Source organism: Thamnophis elegans, unplaced genomic scaffold, assembly GCF_009769535.1.
Source record: "Thamnophis elegans isolate rThaEle1 unplaced genomic scaffold, rThaEle1.pri scaffold_93_arrow_ctg1, whole genome shotgun sequence".
NCBI classification, from domain to species: Eukaryota; Metazoa; Chordata; class Lepidosauria; order Squamata; family Colubridae; genus Thamnophis; species Thamnophis elegans.
The window spans coordinates 70624-94210 of NW_022473916.1; the positions used below are offsets into that span (position 1 = coordinate 70624).

The 23587-nt window shown below is 43.0% G+C and overlaps 3 protein-coding genes and 1 pseudogene across 3 annotated transcripts in view; 2 read left to right on the forward strand and 2 right to left on the reverse strand.

The window, feature by feature from the left end:
* The first annotated feature begins 479 nt into the window (after window positions 1-479).
* On the forward strand, window positions 480-10130 carry CUNH1orf50 (chromosome unknown C1orf50 homolog). The gene is made up of 4 exons (XM_032238823.1): window positions 480-675; window positions 2556-2642; window positions 5099-5230; window positions 9131-10130. The coding sequence occupies exons 1-4, from the start codon at window positions 514-516 to the stop codon at window positions 9314-9316; spliced, it is 567 nt and encodes a 188-aa protein (XP_032094714.1). The 5' UTR covers window positions 480-513; the 3' UTR covers window positions 9317-10130.
* Window positions 10131-10953: 823 nt separating this feature from the next.
* Window positions 10954-11379, reverse strand: LOC116523689 (putative uncharacterized protein YIL100C-A; the record flags this gene model as incomplete). Its single annotated transcript, XM_032238816.1, has 2 exons — window positions 11251-11379; window positions 10954-11025 (listed from the first exon to the last, which is right to left on the reverse strand). Coding segments are annotated over exons 1-2 (201 nt in total), but the record flags the coding sequence as incomplete, so codon positions are not given.
* Window positions 11380-19715: 8336 nt separating this feature from the next.
* LOC116523682 lies at window positions 19716-20149 on the reverse strand (annotated as a pseudogene).
* A 1934-nt stretch (window positions 20150-22083) lies between these two features.
* The window catches only part of WRAP73 (WD repeat containing, antisense to TP73), a 21219-nt gene continuing 19715 nt past the window's right edge, over window positions 22084-23587 (forward strand). Inside the window, exons 1-2 of the mRNA XM_032238812.1 lie at window positions 22084-22096; window positions 22425-22534. Coding sequence (XP_032094703.1) covers window positions 22084-22096; window positions 22425-22534 — 123 coding nt within the window. The remainder of the gene's footprint in view (window positions 22097-22424; window positions 22535-23587) is intronic.

Here is a 23587-nt window from a genome sequence, read left to right on the forward strand (position 1 = left end):
GAATAAAATAAAATTTTTTTATTGGACAATTGCGGTTGAACACAGAAGGAATTTATAGAATAGATGAGAAGACAGAGTTGGAAAGGATCTTGGAGGTCTTCTAGTTTTATTTTCCTAATTTTAATATAAATAGCTTTCACATTTTTTTTGCTTAAATAAATTCTTAGATTCAGCCATGCAAAAAGTTTTACATTTAACACACAGGGATGAAATTCATTGCAATAGTCTCCCTAGTCTATCTTTATTAACTCTATTCTTCGTGTACCTTTATACCTTTGCTATCTCTATACTCTTGGTAGGACGCAGGCGCTCTTGCCCCGCCTTTTCCTCACCGGGCGACGTCCGATTGGCAGGTGCCCCGCGGGCCCCGCCGCCTCCCAGAAGGCAGCGCTTTGCTCACCGGTCCAATGAAAAACCTTCCCGGATCCTTCGGTCCCGCCCTCTTACTGAGACGCGAAGGCAGGCCGTCCAATGGGAGAGCCGAGTGGGCGGGGCCAATGCCGCCCCCCTAGCATGGCGGCCAGAGAAGGGGAGGATTTCGCGGCCGCTCCGGTTCCTCCGCTGGAGAGCTCGGCGCTGGTCCGGCGGGGAGGTTCCGAGGGTCTCCAGCTGACCCCCGCCGCTCGGAAGTCGCAGCCGTCGGATCTGGTGGCTTTAGCCGAGCAAGTGAAGGAGGTGAGCGAGAGTGCCTCTGGGCATGTGCAGAGTGCCGAACGACCTCAGCCCCCGGGGGTGTCCAGAGTGACCCCGGGGGACACCTGGCTGCTTAGGACGAAGAAATCCCAACGATAGGAGAATGTTATTCGGGGTTAATGAAGAAAAACGGCAATATTATGAATATAATACACGAGAGCCCCCCCCCCCCCTTCTCCCCGTTTTTAGGGAATTTCTGATTACCTGGCTCTTGTCCCCCCAGGTATTATGGGCCTCTCCGCTGAGGCGTCTTTCCTTATGTGCTGGCTTGCCATTTTACATGTTAGTTTTCTATTTATATATTAGTTATTTGGTTTTTTTTATAATATTATTATCAATATTATTATTAATAGTAGTAGTTTTATTATTATCAGTTTTATTATTATTATATACATGGGTATGTCATATATTAGTTGTTTGGGTTTTTATATTATTATTATTATTATTATTATTATAGTTGTTTGGGTTTTTATATTATTATTATTATTATTATTATTATTATTATTATTATATACATGACTATGTCATATATTAGTTTGGGTTTATTATTATTTTATTATTGTATTATTTTATTATTATTATTTTATTAATGTTATATTATTATTATTATTATATTATTTTATTAATGTTATTATTTTATTTTATTATTATTTTATTATTATATACATGGGTATGTCATATATTAGTTTGGGTTTATTATTATTTTATTATTATTGTATTATTTTATTATTTTTATTCTTATTGTTATTATTATTTTATTAATGTTATTATTATTTTATTAATGTTATTATTATTTTATTATTATTATATACATGGGTATGTCATATATTAGTTTGGGTTTATTATTATTTTATTATTATTATATACATGGGTTATGTCATATATTAGTTTGGTTTTTATCATTATTATTTTTATTCATATAATGTACATGAGTATGTCGTATATATTAGTTTGGTTTTTTTAACATATTACTTTATTATTTTTTATTATTGTTATATGTCATATAGGTGGGTATGTCATATAATATATGTGGATCTATACGTAATGTTGTATTTATTTAGAAAAGAATATAGAGAATGGAAATAGGAATAGTTGGAAGGGCCCGTGGAGGTCTTCTAGTCCAACCCCCTGCGGGTCTTGTCATGTTTATGTCGTGTAAAATTGGAGGTGGTGATCCTTTAAAGTCTTAAAAAGTTTAAGAGCTGCATGCAAAGACATTTCATTTTACATTCAAGGCAGCACTAAAGTTTCTTCTTCTTCCTCCTCCTTCTCTACTCCTTCTGCTCCTCCTCTTCTTGTTCTTGTTCTTCTTCGCCTTCTCCTCCTCCTCCTCCTCTTCCACTGTTCTCCTCCTCCTCTTTTTCTTCACTTTTATTCATTAAACATGAAACTCGGGAAACTCAACATGATCAATCAACCATGTCAGTGATATTTGTGGTGCATTTCTAAACGCTCAGTTGGCATAAAAGTTTATAATAATAATAGATTATTATTAATTGATTTTATCTTCAATTAGTTCAATTAACAGCCTGGGATAGGTTAAAAACAAAGTCCTAACCAAGGACCTGTTGTTGCTGCTGTTATTAAATTATTTTGTATGCTGCCCCAAGTTGCCAAGGTGGCGCAGTGGTTAAATGCAGCACTGCAGGCTACTGCTAGATCAGCAGTTCAGCGGTTCAAATCTCACCGGCTCAGGGTTGACTCAGCCTTCCATCCTGGGTAAAATGAGGACCCAGATTGTTGGGGGCAATATGCTGACTCTCTGTAAACCGCTTAGAGAGGGCTGAAAGCCCTATGAAGCGGTATATAAATCTACTGCTATTGCTATTGCTGTTTCAGAGGCCTGCCTTTTCTCTCCCCAGGCGGACGGGTTTGTCCGAGCGAATGCCTGCAACCGGTTAACCGTCATTGCAGAACAAATCCGATATTTGCAAGAGCAAGCCAGGAAGGTAATGCTAGTGGGCGCGACGCTGTTCCCTTCCCACCAAAGGGGGGGGGTCCCTATTTTTCCTACTTCCATTTTTACGCGCTTTCAAACTGCTAGGCTTGGCAGAAGCTGGGACAAGTCAGGGGAGCTCACTCCGTTACGTGGACGTGCTAGGGATTCGAACCGCCTAACCGATTGACAAGCTCAGTGTCTTAGTCACTGAGCCAATTTCAGTTTTCAATTTTAATAGATTTGTATGCCGCCCAATCCCGGAGGACTCCGGGCGGTTTACACAAAAACAGTTTAAAAAAGAAAATATTAAAAGATTTAAAATATAAGACAGAACGAATTAAAAAAGGACACAACATGGGGGCTGAAGGTCAGTCAAGATCAGCAGCCCCAGGCCTGCCGGAACAGCCAGGTCTTAACAGACTTTCGGAAGGCCGACAGAGTAGGGAGGGTCCGGATCTCAGGGGGTAGATCGTTCCATAGGGCCGGGGCAGCTACAGAGAAGGCTCTCCCCCGAGGAGCCGCCAGAAGACATTGTGCAGTCGATGGTACCCGGAGAAGGCCCACCCTGTGAGATCTTATTGGGCGCTGGGAGGTATGTTGCGGGAGGCGGTCAGGGAGATATCCAGGTCCTAGACCCGTGGCACGACAAAACCGCGCTCAACTAAAGCGCGCCCAATTAAACCGCGTCGCTGACGTCATCAACAGGGCGACAACAACGAGCGCGGAGAAAGAAGGGCGCTTTAAATAGCGCTTTGAAAGCAAGCCGATTCAAGTTAAGGTAAGGGTTAGGTTTAGGGTTAGGTTTAGGGTTAGGTTTAGGGTTAGGGTTAGGATTAGGTTTAGGGTTAGGTTAAGGGTTAGGTTTAGGGTTAGGTTAAGGGTTAGGATTAGGTTAAGGGTTAGGTTAAGGGTTAGGTTAAGGGCTAGGTTTAGGGTTAGGTTTAGGATTAGGTTTAGGGTTAGGTTTAGGATTAGGTTTAGGGTTAGGTTAAGGGTTAGGATTAGGTTAAGGGTTAGGTTTAGGGTTAGGTTTAGGGTTAGGGTTAGGATTAGGTTTAGGTTTAGGGTTAGGTTAAGGGTTAGGTTTAGGGTTAGGTTAAGGGTTAGGATTAGGTTAAGGGTTAGGTTTAGGGTTAGGTTTAGGGTTAGGTTTAGGATTAGGTTTAGGATTAGGTTTAGGGTTAGGTTAAGGGCTAGGGTTAGGTTTAGGTTTAGGGGTTAATTTTAGGTTTAGCGTTTACAGCGTGCTTCTGTCACCACGCTGTTGTCACCCTGTGATGACGTCAGCTACGCGGTTTCGTCAAGTGCCCTTTAGTCGAACGTTTTGTGGTGGAACCCCTAGGCCATGTAGGGCTTTAAAGGTAATAACCAGCACCTTGAAGCGTGTTCGGAAACCAATAGGGAGCCACCCCTTATTACAGTTATAATTACTATGTATATGTAAATGTTAGAAGTTATAGCATTATTAGTATGTACAGATATTATTATTATTGTTATTAGTATTGTGTATAATATACATTGACCCAGACAATTCACTGTTCAGCAAGCACTTATGGATGTTAGAGGGGAAAAAAACCATAAAATTGCCAAAAAAAATTTTTTTTACAATTTATTAAACAAACAACACACACAAAAAACAATCATCTTACATTACCTCTTTTGTAGAAAGTGTATGGATTGGTTACAATTAGCTTTCGTGCACAATCATTACTTAACATTCATATCAAATGTCAAAGTTCTTAATGAGTCTTACTTTCAACATATCATTCTTCTCATTTGACTGAAATAGCTTTAGTGTCTTTTTGCCCAGAATAATCCATAGTTAAAAACAACGGTTCTACCACAAAACCGCGTTCGACTAAACCGCACTCGACTAAACCGCGTAGCTGACGTCATCAACAGGGCGACAACAGCGCGGAGACAGAAGCACGCTGTAAACGCTAAACCTAAAATTAATCCCTAAACCTAACCCCCCTAAACCTAACCCTAAACCTAACCCTTAACCTAATCCTAACCCTTAACCTAACCCTAACCCTTAACCTAACCTTAACCTAACCCTAACCCTTAACCTAACCCTAAACCTAATCCTAACCCTTAACCTAACCCTAAACCTAATCCTAACCCTTAACCTAACCCTAACCCTTAACCTAACCCTAAACCTAACCCTTACCTTAAGTTGAATCAGCTTGCTTTCAAAGCGCTATTTAAAGCACCCTTCTTTCTCCGCGCTGGCTGTTGTCGCCCTGTTGATGATGTCAGCGACGCGGTTTAATCGGGCGCAGCTTAGCCGGGCGCGGTTTTGACGGGTCACGAAAAACAACCACTACCTTAATGGCATTTCATTAATTATTACAAAGTCATCCAATAGCCTTAAAATTGCCAAAAAAATTTTTGATGGGAAGATGTTTGATGGGAACTTTGAGCTATTTTTGTGCACCAAGTATGTCCTTGTTTTCTAACTTGTAGGTTCTGGAAGACGCCAAAAGAGACGCCGATCTCCACCACGTGGCCTGTAACTTTGTGAAAAAACCTGGAAATACTTATTACCTGTACAGGAGAGAAAACGGACAGCGTTATTTCTCTTTGCTTTCCCCAAAGGTATTTGTAACCTGGAAAAAAAAATTGGCGCCGGAAACCCTGGGTGAAAATAGCAATAGCAGTTAGACTTATATACCGCTTCATAGGGCTTTCAGCCCTCTCTAAGTGGTTTACAGAGTCAGCATATTGCCCCCAACAACAATCCGGGTCCTCATTTCACCCACCTCGGAAGGATGGAAGGCTGAGTCAACCTTGAGCCGGTGAGATTAGAACCGCTGAACTGCAGATAACAGTCACCTGAAGTGGCCTGCAGTACTGCACCCTAACCACTGCGCCACCTCGGCTCTTGAAAAGAAACACAATTCCCTGCCCCAAAATTCTGTCTATGGGAAAGAGAAATCCTGGTGTCTCTCTAAAAATTAGTGACTGTTCCAACTTACAACGGCATTGAAAAAAATCTTTTTTCACACTTAATGCCATTGTAGCATTAGCAGTTAGACTTATATACCGCTTCATGGGGCTTTCAGCCCTCTCTAAGCGGTTTACAGAGTCAGCATATTGCCCCCAACAATCCGGGTCCTCATTTTACCCACCTCGGAAGGATGGAAGGCTGAGTCAACCTTGAGCCGGTGAGATTAGAACCACTGAACTGCAGATAACAGTCAGCTGAAGTGGCCTGCAGTACTGCACCCTATCCACTGTGCCACCTCGGCTCTCTCATTGGCGGCTGCAGGGTTCCGGTTTTAATGTGATCCCCTTTTGCCACCTGACGAGCAAAATCCGGGGTCACTTAACAACCGTGTCACTAATTGAACAACTGCAGTGATTCACTTAACACATGTGGTCGTAAGTGTGAGAAAAATGAAGTCAATTTCCCCCCGCCCCCCCCCAGTGCCTTTCTAACTTTGAATGGTGACTCCGCAAACGGTTGCAAGTCAAGAATTAACCTGTATAAGAAAAGAAAGACAAAAAGTTTTGACGAAGAGGAACGATATACTTAAGACATTATGGAAAAAGGAAGAGAAAAGAGAACATCGGTACACAGGAAAGAGAGACTCTTCTTAGGCAGAACAAAAGTTCTTCCTATAAACGGAATTCTGTGCCTGGGACAGAAATAATTACCGTATTTATCGGCGTATAACACGCAGTTTTAAAACTAAAATTGCAAGCTTAAACCCTGCCTGCGTGTTATACGCCGATACTCCGGGTGGCAGAAGCCCGGGACCCAGTCAAATTCGCTGCGCAAGGTGAAACGGCCGGCAGCAGCCCTGCTCTCCTGCTGCGGCTTCTGTTTCAATAGGGAAGAAAACTTCCTTTCGCTTCCCGGGCTTCTGCCGCCCGGCAGAAGCCCCGGGACCCAGTCAAATTCGGGAAGCGAAAGGAAGTTTTCTTCCCTACTGAAACAGAAGCCGCAGCAGGAGAGCGAGGCTGCTGCCGGCCGTTTCACTTTGCGCAGCGAATTTGACTGGGTCCCGGGCTTCTGCCACTCGGCAGAAGCCCCGGGACCCAGTCAAATTCGCTGCGCAAGGTGAAACGGCTGGCAGCAGCCTCGCTCTCCTGCGGCCAGCGTCCGTTTCAGTCGCTTCCCTTGTCCGTCTTGATTGCTGGAAGCAGTAACAAACGGCGCGTCCGCTCCGCATCGCCCTGACAACCACCCCAGCCGGCGGCTACCGGGCCTCGCTGGAGTCAATTGCAAAGCTGCGTTCAGCGCTTTGAGGACCTGAGGCATCTTGGGAAATGTAGTTCCCTATCAGAAAGAATGGAGTAGCTGCGAATTTGTAACAACATAATATAACTTGGTGCTTCGCAGGTTACGAAAATCTCGTTTGATTTGCACACTGTTTTTTAAAAGTTAGATAAAGAAATTATGCTGTGAAAGCGACTAGATAGCCCCCCTCCCCTTCCTGTGTGTGAGAAAGGGAAGGAGAGGAAGGAAGGAGGGAGGGGGGAGGAAAAGAAGAAGGGAGGGGGGGAGAAGATGGAAGGAGAAAAGATGGATGGAAGGAGAAAGAATGGAAGGAGAAGGAGGAAGATGGAAGAAGAAAGGAAGAAAAAGAAGAAGGGAGGGAGAAGGAAGGAGGTAGGAAGAAAAGGGGAAGAGAGGGAAAGAGCAGAAAGACAAAGAGGATGAAGTTGATAGGCAAGAGGAAGGGGGAAGGAAGGGAAAAAAGAGGGAGAGAGTGAAGATGAGGAAGAGGTTTTTGGTTTTCCAAAAAGCAGTGATTCTGATTAAGTTTTTTTGCTCAAAGAGGTGTTTTTTCATTTCATATTTGCCTTTTAAGAGGAGTTAATGTTATAATTCATGTTCTAATGTTATAAATTTTAATCCAACATTAAGTTCCGAGCTTCCAAGTCATTTATTTTTAATGAAAAAAATTTTTACTCAAATTTTTGTGTTAAAATGGGGGGTGCGTGTTATACGCCGGTGCGTGTTATACGCCGATAAATACGGTAGTTCATATTTACTATACACATTACAATGATCAGTGTCCAGTGAAAGATTTAATCGTTTCTTCTGAATAATTTGACAGGTGGAATAAAATACTTCCCAGCCTTTTTCTTACGAAAAAAATTAAATTCTCTTCCTCTTCCTCTTTTATTTCCCCACCAGGCCTTAAGTTAGAGTGAATGGCCGTTCTTCTTTAATTGTTAATTGTTTAATCGTAGGGTACGCTTGATTTTATTGTGTTCCCCTCCAACGAAATGAAATTGGGTGGTCTTATAAATGTCTTAAGGGACACGGTGGCTCAGTGACTAAGACCCTTTGTCGGTCAGGAAGGTCGGCCATTCGGCTGTTCGAACCCTTAGCCCCGCATAACAGAGGGAGCTCCCGTGACTTGTCCCAGCTTCTGCCAACCTAGCAGTTCGAAAGCACGTGAAAAATGCAAGTAGAAAAATAGGAACCACCTTTGGTGGGAAGGGAACAGCGTTCCATGCGCCTTCGGCGTTGAGTCATGCCAGCCACATGACCACGGGGATGTCTTCAGACAGCACTGGCTCTTCTGCTTTGAAAAGGAGATGAGCACTGCCCCCTAGAGTCAGGAACGACTGACACAGATGTGCAAAGGGAATCTTTACCTTTATAAATGTCTTAAAGAAATAAATGGTTGTTCTGATTTAGGCTTCCCCAAAAAGCAGGAAGGAGATTCCTGGTCCCAAGAAAACCCCTTTTATTAAACAAATGTAAATCCCTCTCCTTCACATTCAGCCAAGGCCTGGCAAACAGTTTTTCAAAGGAGTATTTATGACCACAGACCTTATCTAGCTTGGAAAGCTGCCAGGTCAATATTTCCCAAATGAGGTGCTGTGCAAGGAAAGACTTGGCACAAAGTCTCTTGAGATTCACGGACAGATCTTCACACTCCTGAAACGAATGAATGAATGGTTTCCTGCAAAAGCCCCCACTCCCCTTTGGCTCCTCTTTTATCCCCTCTGGAAGGGGCCATTCACTGTCCACCTGTGGCCTTACTCCCAAGTCGGCCTGATTTCTGAGCTGTTCCCTTCATCTGGCAACTCTGTGCATGCGCACACTGGGAACAGGCTCCAGCTGTTCTTCTGCCTCCCTGATGTCTGACTCCGAAGGCAGCTGATAACTGTCAGGTGTCCCTGGCCCCCTCTCTGCCTCCGACACAGAGCCCTCCTCAGAGCCTTCCCCAGACTCCAGGACTGGCCTATCTTCCTCCCCAACCTCCTCACTGTCCGTCCGCTGGCGGGCCGCAACACTCCCCTCTCCTGCTCCTTCAAAAACCCAACTTTGACATCCATCAAGGGTGACGAGAGAAGATGTTTTGCATCTTGTTATCTTCTCCCAGCTTTTTCATGGCGACCTGTTAAGAGTTTAGTCTTCTTTCCATTTCATTCTTAGTCCCATTCCTTTTACCGGAAGAATTTTGAGAAAAGCGGGCTTGGCGCACTGTTCTTTTTCGGGGATTAACGCGCTCCATTCTCCCATTCCTCTAGGAGTGGGGGGCTAACTGCCCCAGCGAGTTCCTTGCCGGGTACAAGCTGCAACACGACCTCTCCTGGACCCCTTTGGACGAGGCGGAGAAGCGGGAGGCCGAACTCAACATCCTGGAGAAGCTGCTGGACCAGCAAGCCGTTCTGGCTCCCTGCGGCGAACCCAACTTCCGCGGCCTTACGATGTGACGGCGGTTTCGTTTCCCACCACGAAATTAAGGGGACGTCCAGTTCTCCTCTTCGCAAACCGTTTTCTCCCAGCTGATTTTTAGAAACAGACGGGGGACAGAACGACTGGAGGATGACGTCCTCTTCAATACTTGTTTGGAAACTTTTCACTGATTTTTTTTTTAATCGGGCGGATTCCACCATCCTTGCGTTTTTAGCCATTTAGCGACGGGACGGCGGCCCGAGAAAGTCATTTTAACCTCATTCCGTGTCCCCTCCTGCAAGGGGCAGTCCTAATTAAGACCATCTCTCCTCTTTCCCCCCCCCCTCAAGCTGGGAATCTTCCTGCTCTTCAGCAGGGAAGGTAAGAGGTGGCAGGGGTCCTTGGAGGTCATCTAGTCCCACCCCGTTCCCAGGAATAAAGTCCACTACCACGAATGTGATCAAACTCTGTGGGATAACAATGCACCATTAATTATATATCTTGCCTTCCCAATGAATTATTTATTAGAATGAAGATGTTTTTTTTTTCTTTTCATTTTCCCAATAACCCCGTGAGGTAGTTTGGACTGAAAGAAAACCAGAGTTCTTTTTTTGAAAAAAAATTATTTATAATCAGAGGAAGGAGATTTAACTAATAGTTTTATTTATCTAGGAATTCCTTTGCATTGAGGGAAAATTCTCTACTTACAACAGATTTATTAAGAATGTTTAACACGGGGAATGTTTGAATGTCTGGTATGAGGCAGTAATTTTTGGTCCAAAGTTTGGATATTAAAAAAAAAAATTAAGAAACTAAAAATGAACAGAAACTTGTTGAAGCAGAACAAAGAAACAAGGAAAGAGAAGGGAAAAATAAACACAAACATGCAACGAGAAACAATAAAAAAAACCGCAAAGAAGTTTCCGGTTTCCTTTACAGCAAAAATGATCACAAAATGATCTTGAGGATTACAAAAAGGCTCCCTTTTTTCCATTTTTTTCCTCCTAGTCGTCAAAATCCTGAGTGTATTTTTTTTTCTTGCTTCATGCGAAATGAAAATGACTTTGGGCCTGTCCCCCCCCTTCTCCACCTCGCAGGGTTGTTGTTGTCAATGGGAAAATAGGAGGAGGAAGAACTACTAGATATGTTCACCGCCTTGAATTATTTATAACAGTAATGGAATTAAAAAGTCTAATAAAAATAAAACAACTTTTGAGCATCCCTGTTTGGAAATTGAAGGTTAAAAAAAATGATACACCCTATAAATTGTATTGATCTATCTATATCTATCTCTTTATCCATCCATCCATCCATCCATCTTTATCATCTCTGTCATCTATATCTCTTTATCTATCCATCTATCCCTTATCTTCATCCATCCATCCATATTTATCTGTCCATATCTCTTTATCTATCCAGCCATCTACCTCTTATCTTTAACCATCTATCTATATCTCATCTATCTATCTGTCCATCCATCCATCCATCTTATCTTTATGTCTATATATATATCCATCCATCTATCTCTTATCTTTATCTATCTATCTGTCTATCTATATCTCTTACCTTTATCCATCCATCCACCATCTGTCTTTCTGTCCATCATCTCTATATATGCCCATCCCTATCCCTACCCTCCTCTCTATGCCTATCCCTCTCTCTCTTTCTGTGTGTATGTATATGTATGTATATATATATATGTGTGTATATAATATATACACATACAGAGACATGTATATATGGTAGCCTTTGTATCATACTTGTGAGTGTATATACGTGTGTATATGCACACACGCAACATACATGTATATACATAGAGACAAACACTATTTTCTGTCTGTGTACATATAGGTGCATATTTATCATCCATTCATGATATATGTATAGAGGCATATGTATATACATTCGTATGTATACATGCAGGCATGTATATGCCCATAACACATGTATATACACAGAGGCATGTATATACATGCAGATACACGTGTGTGTGTGTGTGTGTGTGTGTATATACATACATACATACATACATACATACATATATATATATATATATATATATATATATATATATACACATGTACAGAGAACCTGCATACATGGATGTAGCCTATGTGCGCGCTCGTGCGCATGCGCGTACACTCACAGACGCGGGCCTTATTAAGCCGCCCCTCCCTCTCAGAACCGGCGGTGGGCGGGGCCTCCTCCGAGCGTGCCCTCCCTGAAGCCCCGCCTCTGCAGGGACGCGGTGACGTAAGCGCGCCCGCCCGCCCTTGCTGCCCAGGCGAGGAGACCCCGCAGCGAGCTGCCAACGCCCGGCGGAGCAGCGCTGTGAGGTAAGAAGGCGGCGGCAACGACGGGATTCTCGGCCCGGTCGGCTGAGTGGGGGGGGGGGGGGGGGAAGAAGGAAGGAAGGCAGGCCGGCAGGAGGGCGAAGGCCAGCCGGGCGTCCTCTCTCTCTGCGGTGCGTCTCCCGACGGGGGAACGGAGGCTCCGTCCTTCTCCCTCCGCCGCCTCAGCCTTTTGTGGGGGAGGGGAGCTCGGCCCTCTCCTGAGGGGGGAGGAAGGAGGGGGAGGGGCGCGCTTCCTGGGAGGGGGAGGGGGACGCCGGCTCCTGTGTTTTTTTTGGGGGGGGGGACGGGGGCGACGACGACTACAACGCCCATCCTCCCCGGGGCCTGGCCCCGCGCTGGGGCGGGGATGATGGGAGCCGGGGTACCCCGGTTGGGGAAGAGCGGGAGGGGGGGGGACTTGCTGCCCTTCGTTTACCCCCCACCACCACCACCCCCGCCCGCTGCCAGGTGTGTCCCCCCCCCCCTCCTCACAGCGGGGCGGCCGGGGAGGATGGGCGTTGGAGTTCGGGGAGGGAGGGGGAGCAACCCGTGTGTGTTTTGTGGGGCGAGGAGACGCCCCTCCAAGGTGGGGGGAGGGAGGCAGAAGGGGGGGGGGTCTGGCTGTGACTCCCCCTCTCCTTTTTCCCCTCCCCGACGGCTCCAGGAAGGGGGCGAAGAGGCCCGGAAGACCATAGAGAGCAGGGCCTCGGGAGGGATCGGCCTCTTCCGGTGCTGGCGGAGGGGGGGGAAGAATAGGGGGAGGGGTCCTGGTCCTCCCAACTGCTTTCCCAGCGTCCTTGGCGGCGGATGGGAAAGGCCTCCTTTCCTTCCTTGCCTCCCTTTTTTCTCCTCCCTCTTTCTTTCTTTCCTCTCCTTTCCTTCCTTCCCCCTTCCTTTCTCATTTCTTCTCTTTTCCTTCTTCTTCCCTTCCTTCCTTTGATTAAACCCTCCCTCCCTTCCATATCTTTTTTCCCTTCCTTCCTTTTCTCTCCTCCCTTCCCCTCTCCTTCCTTCCCTCATCTCGTCTCCTTCTGCACTCCTTCCCCTTTCTTTCTCATTTCTTCTCCTCCTCCCCTTCCTTCCTTTGCCCCTCTTCCTAAACCCTCCCTCCTTTCCTTCTTTCCTCATCTCTTCTCCTTCCTTTCCTCTCCTCCCTCTTCCTTCCCTTCTCCTCCCTTCCTTGTCCCTTCTTTCCTCTTCTCCTTTTCTTCTTTCCTTCCTCCCTCCTTTATCTTCTTCCATCCCCTTTCCTTCCTCATATCTTCTCTTTTCCTTCCCCTCTCTTCCCTCCCTCCTTAATCTCTTCTCCTTTACTTCTGCTCTCCTTCCTTCCCCTTCCTTTCTCATTTCTTCTACTCCTCCCCTTCCTTCCTTTGCCCCCTTCCTTAAACCCTCCCTCCCTCCCTTCTTTCCTCATCTCTTCTCCTTCCTTTCCTCCCTCTTCCTTCCCCTCTCCTCCCTTCCTTGTCCCTTCTTTCCTCTTCTCCTTTTCTTCTCCTTTCCTTCCTTCCTCCCTTATCTCCTTCCTTCCCCTTTCCTTCCTCATATCTTCTCCTTTCCTTCCCCTCTCTTCCCTCCCTCCCTAATCTCTTCTCCTTTTCTTCTGCTCTCCTTCCTTCCTTCCCCCTTCCTTCCATTGCTTCTCTTTTCCTTCCCTTCCTTCCTCCATGTTCCTTCCCCTCCCTCCCACCCCTTTCTTCCTTCCTGTCTCCTTTCTTTTCCAATTTTCTGGGATTCTATGATTTTAATTTGCTTTAAAGCAATTAAGGCTGGCTGGGGAATTCTGGGAGTTGAAGTCCAGAAGAAAACCTCCAAGGTCCCTTCCAACCCTAGAATTCTAAGATGGAAAACTGGCCCCCAACACTTGCAAAGATGGGGCTGGTTCAGGATGTTTAGGAAAAGGGGGCAGGTTGGGGGGGGATTTTGCCAATTTCTGCTGGGCTGCACCCTGAACCCAAAGGCAACCGAGCTCAAAGTCTCCCCATTAAAATCTTAACAGGTTTAAACATGCACAAAGTGCTGGGAATCCAGTTCAGGGCTCCCTTGCGTTGAACGAGAATGTTAGTCATAAGGTTTTTTCTTTTGCGCTGGGGCAATTAATTAAAACTCCAATTAATTTATGCTGGAAATAGCCTGACCAGTACAGTTCTGTAGGTATGTTGCATATACCCAGAATGTAATGGCCTACCACCTCAGGGCTCTCTCCAAACCTGGCCATCTTAAGACTTGTGGAGTTCAACTCCCAGCCAGCCATGCAGCCAAATCCACAAGTCTTAAAAGTTGCTAAGTTTGGAGGCTGCCTGGTGGGAGATCCCTGACTGGTACTTGGAACATATTTTCTTTTTATCTGGATGGCAGCATTTGAGTGATTGGTGGGGAGCTTTGCTCCTTTTTCCCATTCAAATTTACCTCTGGCAGGTCTTCTGTGGCTTTTGAACTCCACTGTCTCAAGGATGGGTGTGGAACATTGAATTTCATAGGTTGAAAAAGGCAGGATTTATACCATGTCTTCACTAACTTGAATACCTTGCATGATATTTCCCAAGATCAGATATTTCCCACTCCTTTTAATCCAATAGAATTTGTTTTCTTGGTCTAGGATAAAGAATAACTAATGCCTTTAATTTAGAAATAATTCAGCATAAATACAGATTATACAGTTATATACCAGTAACTGGTATTTAAGCAAGCCAGTTATGGGAATCATAAAAGTGGATTCTCTTATGTAATGATATAGTGAGTGTTGAATCAGAGCATTTTTTAAACGATTAGTTTTTCTACCTATTCAAATGGAAATTGGCTCACCTGTAATGTGGAAATGATAGTCCTTTAATGATTACTTAGATGTATATAATATTTGTAGACAGTTCAGTGACGTCTCCTTGGTGTTCTTTGAAAGTGAATTCAATATATAATATGTCTCATAATGCTCTGTCGAATACTTGGTTTAGGACAATATTTTGCATTCACATTTTATTTTCAATCTAAAATTGCGTCTCACGGAGTGATAGATGGAATTTGGACATTCTGAATAAAGTCACCATGGACGCTTGCCTTCTTTGTAAATTGACTTTGAAGAAGCTCTCTGTATAACATAAAGTTTATGTCTTGTTTTTAAGCTGCAAACTCCCCTAATGTAGAAAAAACCCTGTCAATCGAAAGTCCCCGTTTTGTAGGCCATCTGTTCTGGGAATGCAGAAGAACCTACAAAGAAATACATCTTCCCCATCTAAGAAAGAGTTTCTCTGTTCCTTGACATACGAAGCACTCCAGATGTGCTACACCACCCATGCTAAGGTTTTATTACTATCCAGATTGGTGGGGTGGGCTGAATCGTGTGAAGGAAAGAGACGGGGAGATTTTGAATGTAAGCCTGGCCCCGAGATGGCCTTGGGAGCCCTTCATGTTATCTTTCCTGATTTGAATGCTGACCTCAGACAGGAGAAGGAGTGGGTGGGCTTAAGGGCCTGCAGAGTTTCTGCTTGCCTGTCCCAGCCCATGTTTGCCTGGTTGCGAGACAGGCACGAAGCAGGAGAGCCAATCCCTTGAGGGATTGCAAATCGACTTTTGTTTGTGGTTGCTTACGCTTTAAAATTTCCTTTTGCGCTGGAAAAATTTTGCCCATCGGTTTGTGTTGGCGAGTGGAAGCTCAGTTGATTTGTCCTCGGTCATCATATTCCCTTGTGTTGATTGGTCTCTGATCGGTCATTTCGACAATACCACTTAGGTATTCCCCCTGTTTTGGAAAATTGTGTTCAAACATGTCATGCTAAAAACCTTTCAGAGGTTGTTAAACTTCTGTCCAGAATATGCAATAAATAGTTGTTCAGTCCCAGCTTAAATGCCAAGGAATGGATAGCAATAATTAAATTTTCTAATCTTATGGTATTCGGCAGTTACTGAGATTGTACATATGCTTTAGCTATCACTTCATACTAGATGTAGGATGTCCAATCAATGCCATATTGTATGCTCGTTCTATCTTTATCTATCTATCTATCTATCTATCTATCTATCTATCTATCTATCTATCTATCTATCTATCTATCTTTTGTGGAGAACGCAGTCTTATAATTTCAAGTAGTTCCCTAAAATGGCTTTTGCAATTGACTGATGGGAATTTTGTCAATGCTGATGATGTTCCAGTGGTGCTCCAGATGTTTTGGGATTGCACCCAAGGTGCCTATTACTATTGGTACTATCTTGGCTTTCTTTTGCCACAGTTGTTCTTCTGTTTGCAGATATTTATGACTTTCTCCAGTTCTTCCTCTTCCATTCTTCTGTCTCCAGGCATTGTCCACAATCCAAATTCATTTATTTATTTTTCTTTCTATATCTATAGTTGTTACATCTGGGGTGTTATGTGGCAGGTCGATTGTCTGCCTAAATTTAAAGTGTTCTAAGTGCCTTAGAACACTTTAGCTTCTTCATTTTCTATGACTGGTTAATTTTTTAAAAAATGCTCATTTTAAACTTCTCTGGCCAGAGTGGAGATCCAGATATTTGTTCTTGGTGTGGTGCTGCATAAATTACTCATTTTTGTTTAGACTCTTTGAGAAAAGTTTTTTTTTTCCATTTTAGGTGAAATGAAACAAATGTGAGTGAAAAATAACCAGAAGTGTATAAAATGTTATACCTCAGTGAAGAGTAAAGTTGGTGTATTACTGTGGCTGCATAACAGGCCTTCTGCAGGAGAAAACAATTATATATTCTCCAGAGACGCGTCTTGATGAGACTAATAAGTCTTAACAAGCTTTTATTATGGTGGTTATTTACTCCAATTCCTTCTAAAACCCTACATCAACAGTCCCCAGTACTTTTGCAGCTCTGCTTCCTTGTTGGCCGGCCTGTTGGATGTTGAGAGAAACAGGAAACCAAAGTTCAGTGATACAGAGGGACACTCCCACTAATAGGAGGGGCCCTCACAGTATTGCCAGTACTTGGTATAAATCTGTGCTGTTCAAAATAATTCATCTCTACATTTAGATGATGAACCAGCCAACTTCTAAGAACTCCCAGGTTTCTTAGAAAGGCTGCTATTGAGGGAGTAGGACCATGGATGTGTGTGAATCTTCAAGATTTCATCAGAAAAATAAGAAAACTGCTTCTTGTTTTCTCTCTCTCTCTCTCTCTCTCTCTCTCTCTCTCTCTCTCTCTCTCTCTCACTCACTCACTCACTCACTCTCTCTCACACACACACACACACTCCCCAAAGAAACTGGAATCCCTTGAAGCAGAATTAAACAATTGCACAAGGATTTTGGTGTTGGTAGATTTCAGCACCTTGAAAAAAGCATGTTCTTTGTTGTGATGCACAAGTGATAGAAATAAGCTGCGTTGCGATTGCTACCTCGGAGTGCCTACTTGCAAAAAACAGGAAGGAAAGTTCTTGTGGTTAAAAACCAAACTCTTAACTTTGGCATGAAGTTTAATGCCAGTATGAATAATAAATGTTTTACATTGTGCTGCACAATGTGTAATGTTAATGTAAGGCCTTGCGTTGCACTACACAAGCCCCTTGTTTCATATTCCTTCTTCATCGAAAAGCCTGCACAGGATGTGTTATGCAAATGCTGGCATTTTCTGTTTGGGGGAAGAAAGAAAGCTTTCAGCTTCTTGTTAATCATGATTTGGGGCCTTTTCACCAATGTTTCTACCACCCAGGATCCCCTGAGAACAGCAAATTTTTCATGGGATTTCCCGGAGCTCTCCTTACGAGGGAACAAAACTAAAGTATAATTCAGAATCTTATAATCAGCTAGATTATGTGAGGGAAATTGGTTTTAATCTTCCCTTCATGCTCCCATTCTCTTACTGTAGCTGAATTTCTTGAGAGGCCTGTACAGAAAGTGCAATAAGAAATGATAACACGTTTTCTATCCTTCACGTAATAACCTGACTTCCTGTTTTTATTTTTCCAGATTAATTTTGGACCTGAAATAGCAACAAATTTTGAACTATGCAGACAATTAAGTGTGTGGTGGTGGGAGATGGTGCTGTTGGTAAAACATGTCTTCTAATTTCTTATACGACAAATAAATTTCCCTCTGAATATGTACCAACGGTGAGTACAAAGTGGTACTTTCTCTCTCCCCCTCCTCCTTTGTTAACCTTTAATAAAAGGTTAAAGAACAGAATTAGGGCACTGCTAATTAGATCTATGTGTATGAAATAAAACCTGTGCATGTGTTCAAAAGTGACAAGTGTGACGCAACAACATTTGCATTTTAGTTTCAGGGCTGCTTTTTTGGAATTTTTGCTTTGGGAATTGCTCGTATGAACATTACACCTCGGCGTGACAACGCCAGCTTGTGCCATTTGCCAAAGTTTCACAAAACAAATGCCCACTGTCAAACTGCTTTATGACGACATCAGAAGTCACTCTGAATACAGGAAGCGAAGGCTGAACTTCGCAGTATCATTTACCCTTTGCACTGAACATCTGAGGTGTCATGGTAATGGTTAGTAGAAACAATGGCTAGCAGGTCTGGCAAAGCATGTGAAGGAGGTGCTTAGCAGCATGGGTGAGTGAGCCTTAAAGGAGCCCACATCCTTGCCAAGGCCTGGGTGTCTGCATTTGCACACCTCGACAATGGATTAACTGAGACTGTTGGAAGAGAGAACAGCCTTCAGCTATGCAAGCAGCCGGTGATCACTTGGGCACTCTCAGTGCTCACTGACCTTGGCTGCCTTTTTGCAGACATTTCATTACCAAACTAGGTAGCAACATCAGTGCACCAAGGACCCCCGCGGTTCAACCCTGAGCTACGAATATCCTCTCGGTTGGGGACAGCGTGCTCAATAAATTTTCGAGCCTTCCAAAAGTGGCTTAATGCTTCCAGCGAGGTTATTTTGCTTCCTCTGCTCTGCTTGCTTAACAAAAACTTTTTTAAAGCGTTTGGCTTTAAAAGCAATGTGTTTAGATTCAAATACTCAGCGGTAGTATTTAAAACCTTGCGCAACCGCTACTGGAGATTTTGATCCAAAGTTCAGATGGATTAATAAATGGGGGGGCTAGTTGCACCTTTCCAAATTAGCGCCCTTTCAGGATCATATGTGAGTTCTGATGAGCTCCTTTACGTAAACAAAAGTAAATTAATAACTGTTTGCCGTATGTATAACCAGCATTAAATTAATATATATATTTTCCCTGGGTTGAACAGCAGCGAAAAGGTGTGTTTATAGGCAACGATGCATCCTAGGTTCTATTTATATTTTTGTAATTGTTTCCAAAATGCACCACAAAATCCCCCCTTCCAAAAAAATCCCCTAAGACTAGCTAGTATACATATGTGAATACTGACCTTAGTACATGTCCATCTGCTTAGTTTTGTATTACTGATTAGATTAAATTTTTATATATTCCTGCCTTTTTATACACCACTCATGCCAGTAACCATACCTAATTCTCCTGCCTCCCAGTTTACGAAGTGGGTTGGGCAGAGTGAGTGACTGGTTTTCAGTCCTAAGGAAAAGCTACCACTCAAGTTTCCTGATTTTTAAGCCTATTCAAGTACATTTCAACTGCTTGGAAAGATTATTTAAATCAAGATATTTAATCTAAAACAACATTGTATTTTAAAAAGGCCTGCTTAGGTTCAAATGTCAGTCTGCAGGTTTCTCTTAAAAAAGAAAAAAAAAGCCTTTTGATTTGTAGGCGGGGAAACTTACAATATTGTAATTACACGTAGACTTAATTGTTTGGTTAAAAATAATGGCCCGGAATTGGGCAGGTTGGGTCCTATTGTTGTTAAGGATATATTTTGCTGATTAAATTTGCGATAGCAAACTTGGAAAGGGGTTTCCTCTCCCAGCTAGATTAGACTGTTACTGAAGCCCACTACTGACGGCTGGACTTGTTCTGCTGGTTTATTACAGGCTCCTGTTTCTATATAAATAGTTGATTTGAGTCCCAGGTATGCTTTATGTTTGGAAGATGAATGATTGACGCTGAAAGCTGTTCCTTGCCTCTTTTTTTTTTTTTTAACTCTGCAGGTGTTCGATAACTATGCTGTAACAGTGATGATTGGCGGGGAGCCGTACACCTTAGGCCTGTTTGATACCGCAGGTAACTTGCTTTTTAAGTCTGTCCATCCTTTGAGGAAGATGCTTCGTAGTCGCTATAGCACAACTTGGCTGACTGTTGATAAAGCTTCAATGTTTTTTTTTTTAATTTTAATCTTCATTTATTGGGGGGAGAATACAAACAGTCACTTTAATTTTTGACTCAGTGCTTGTGCCTTCAGTACTTTGACAACCATCTTCTGTTCCTCAATGCTCTCTTGATTCGGTCACCATCACATTTAGCATGCAGAGGACCTCCATAGGTTTCTTTGTTTTGGAAAGTCTCATAAGAGCTTTTAGACGATCAGCGTGGGCACCACGAAGTCTTCCTGGGCATACACCCCATGCAAACTTTGGTGCCTTGCCAACTTCCTTAGTATAAAGCTACACAATCCTATTACCAGGTGTCCTGGACAGGCTGGTGTTGTTAGAGGCTGTATTGTACGACAGCCTATGCCGGTATGTCAGGCGTTGGGACCATTTTCAGCGCCTTAAGCGGAAGCTTGCGCCGGAAGACGATAAAACTTCAATGTATACGTGTGCCGAAAACCAGAGCAATATTACATCTGCCCAAAGCAATGTCACGTAAAGAATGTTGGTTTGTTTTGTGTTCCCTTTCCACCCCCTTTTCCTTCTGTGGGGCAGTTTGTTTATTAATTTGTAAGCTGCTTTGGGGGCCTCTCTAGCAGAGGGAAGGAATAAAACGTTTATAGGTGGATACCCTATTCCTCCCAAAATAAGACCCCAAACTGGGAAATAAGCATGATTTTTCAGGATGCTCGTAATATAATCTCTACCCCAAAAATAAGACCCAAAAATTAAGATCGTCAAGCAGACGAATGCATTTAGTGCCCTATTTTCTAACTAGAAAATAAGCCCCAAGGCGTCTTTTGGAGTAAAAATTAATATAAGACCCAGTCTTATTTTCAGGGAAACACGGTAGTTCTTGCTTTTCTCCCGTATCCCTTTTAAAGTCCTTTCCAGCCTTCGCATTCTGTGAATGCATTGAGAGAATCTACCAGAACTTCTTGGTTTGGGAAATGACACGCACGGGATGACTACAGCTGTCGTTTCCTGCTTTGCATATCTCAAGAGAGAAAGGAAATTTTTAGGTACAGGAAGGCCCTCAGAAAGCAGAACCGCGAGTGATCTGCAGTATTACATTTATTTTGCCAAGCGCTGCCTCGATCTTTTCACAGAAAGCGGAGCAGGGCAGTATCTGTGTGTCTTGGCCTTGGAGTTAGGCCTTGATTTTTAGCCTCACGAGTTAGCTCTGGTGTTGCCATTCTTCCTGTTAGAAGCAACAATCCGGAAGCGCAACTATTTTATTCTGGGAATTACATCCCAACTAATTTGCTTGGAGCTCTGAGTCACAACTGGGAAAGGGAGGGGGTGCTTTCTCTTTGGAATACGCACAGCTTAAAAGTTGGAGTCATCCCAAGAAAAAGGAAGGCACCATGTTTTTTGGACTATAAGACGCACTGGAGTATAAGACGCACCATGATTTTGAAGAGGTAAATTAAAAAAAAAAGTTTTTGTACTCTGCAGGCCTCCCCAAACCCTCTGCACGCTATGTTTTTTGCACACACACACCCCAAAAAGGAGGGGGGGCATGCAGAGCTTTGGGAGGCTTGTAGAGTGCTCCTGGGGGCTGGGGAGGGGTGAAAACGGCCCGTTTTTTGCTCCTTTTTGCCCTCCCCAGCCCTCAAGAGCACTTTGCAGGCATCCCAAGCCCTCTGCACGTCCATTTTTGCAAAGGAGGGGAGGGTTCGGGAGGCCAAAAATGCTGTATTCAGTGTATAAGATGCACCCAGATTTTCACCCTCTTTTGAGGGAAAAAGGTGCGTCTTATACTCCGAAAAATACAATAATTTTGCTCAAATCTCTTCCGTAATATTCCTTTCTTATACCGATATATCAGAGCTAAAATTCTGAAGCCTTTGACTGATGTACTGGCGGTCTTCGACTTACAGCAGTTCGCTGTAATTATGACGTCACTGAAAAAAGCAGCTTAGGACCATTTTTCACACTTACGACCGTTGCCGCATCTCCATGTTCACTTGATTTACACATGGACGCTTGGCAACTGACTCATATTTACGACTGTCGCAGTGTCCCTTTTATTGACCACCTGTCGAGTAAAATTGACGAAGCCAGATTCACTTAACAACCATGTGGCTAACAACAACAACGCTTCATAAATAGAACCGGGAAGGTCATAAAATGGGGCAAAACTGACTTTAAACACATTTCTCACTTAGCAACATAAATGTTGGGCTCAGTAGTCATAAGTCAAGGACTACCTGGAGCTATTTTATGGAGGGATTGAGAACAAAAACAGATGTTAGAAATAAATGGTACTAAATAAATGGTACTAAATACTTTAAGACAGAGATGTAAACAATACGATGATTCTTACAAGTATGACTGTTAAGCCTACTCTGTTTAATATTACTATCATATTCTTACTGGAAGAAATGTTAAGAGGGAGAAATGAATAGGTTTATTGTGCTTATTACTATTGTAAGATTAGAGAATTAATATCAATGTAATGAAAACTGTAAATTCTGATTGCACAGAGATATTGGTACCCAGACGACACACTGTTTTAAATGGAAGATGAAATGTTCAAATAAAAATAAGGACTTACCTGTATTACACCTGTGTGAAATGTTGTTCTTGTAGCCTTTCCTCCATCCCAAGACCAGGTTACTGATGTCACGTCTCCTTCATTTTTTTTCCCCCCCAGGACAGGAAGATTATGACAGATTACGGCCCCTCAGCTACCCACAGACAGATGTGTTCCTGGTCTGCTTCTCTGTGGTGTCGCCCTCTTCGTTTGAAAATGTTAAGGAGAAGGTGAGGCGATTTGGGCTGCCTCCGTGGCAGATGCTTTTAATCCGAGGGGTCGTTGATGCTATCTGAGCCTTGGTGGTGTTCTTGCAGATGTTTCATTAACCGAACTAGGTAATATCATCAGACTGACAATAGCAACAGCCCTTAGAGATGTATACCGCTTCTTTACAGTGCTTTACAGCCCTCTGTTAAGCGGTTTACAGTCTCGGCATACTGCTCCCAACAATCTGGGTCCCCATTTTAACGACTTCGGAAGGACGGAAGGCTGAGTCAGCCTTGAGCCAGTCGGAGAGGCTAGCCTGCATTCCAACCACTGCGCCGTCACATCTGAATAGAATAGGGAGTAAAAGAGAATAGGGAATAAAAAGAAGAGAATAGAGAAGAGAATAAGGAATAGAATAGAATAAAGAGTAGAATAGAATAGCAATAATACGAGAATAAATATTGGAATGAACAATAGAATAGAAAGTAGAATAGAATAGTAATAAGAATAGAAGAGAATAAATATTGGAATGAAGAATAGACCAGAATAGAAAGTAGAATAGAATAGCAATAAGAAGAGAAGAGAATAAATATTGGAATACAGAATAGAATAGAAAATAGAATAGAAATAATAGAGTAAAGAAGAATAAATATTGGAATGAAGAATAGAATAGAAAGTAGAATAGAAATAATAGAGCAAAGAAGAATAAATATTGGAATGAACAGTAGAATAGAAAATAGAATAGAAAGTAGAATAGAATAGCAATAAGAAGAGAAGAGAATAAATATTGGAATGAAGAATAGAAAGTAGAATAGCAATAAGAGAAGAGAATAAATATTGGAATATAGAATAGAATAGAAAGAATAGCAATAAGAATAGAAGAGAAGAATAAATATTGGAATGAAGAATAGAATAGAGAACAGAAAAGAATAACAGGAAAATAATAGAATAGAATACAGAATAGAATAGCAATAGCCCTTAGACTTATATACCGTTTCACAATGCTTTACAGCCCACTCTAAGCGGTTTACAGAGTCAGCATTATTGCCCCCAGCAGTCTGGGTCCTCATTTT

Excerpts from the sequence above, each read along its gene's own strand:
- CUNH1orf50 (XM_032238823.1), top strand. The coding sequence starts at position 514 with ATGGCGGCCAGAGAAGGGGAGGATTTCGCGGCCGCTCCGGTTCCTCCG. Across the intron at positions 676-2,555 it reads TAGCCGAGCAAGTGAAGGAG|GCGGACGGGTTTGTCCGAGC; the intron begins GTGAGCGAGAGT and ends TTCTCTCCCCAG. Across the intron at positions 5,231-9,130 it reads TCTCTTTGCTTTCCCCAAAG|GAGTGGGGGGCTAACTGCCC; the intron begins GTATTTGTAACC and ends CCATTCCTCTAG.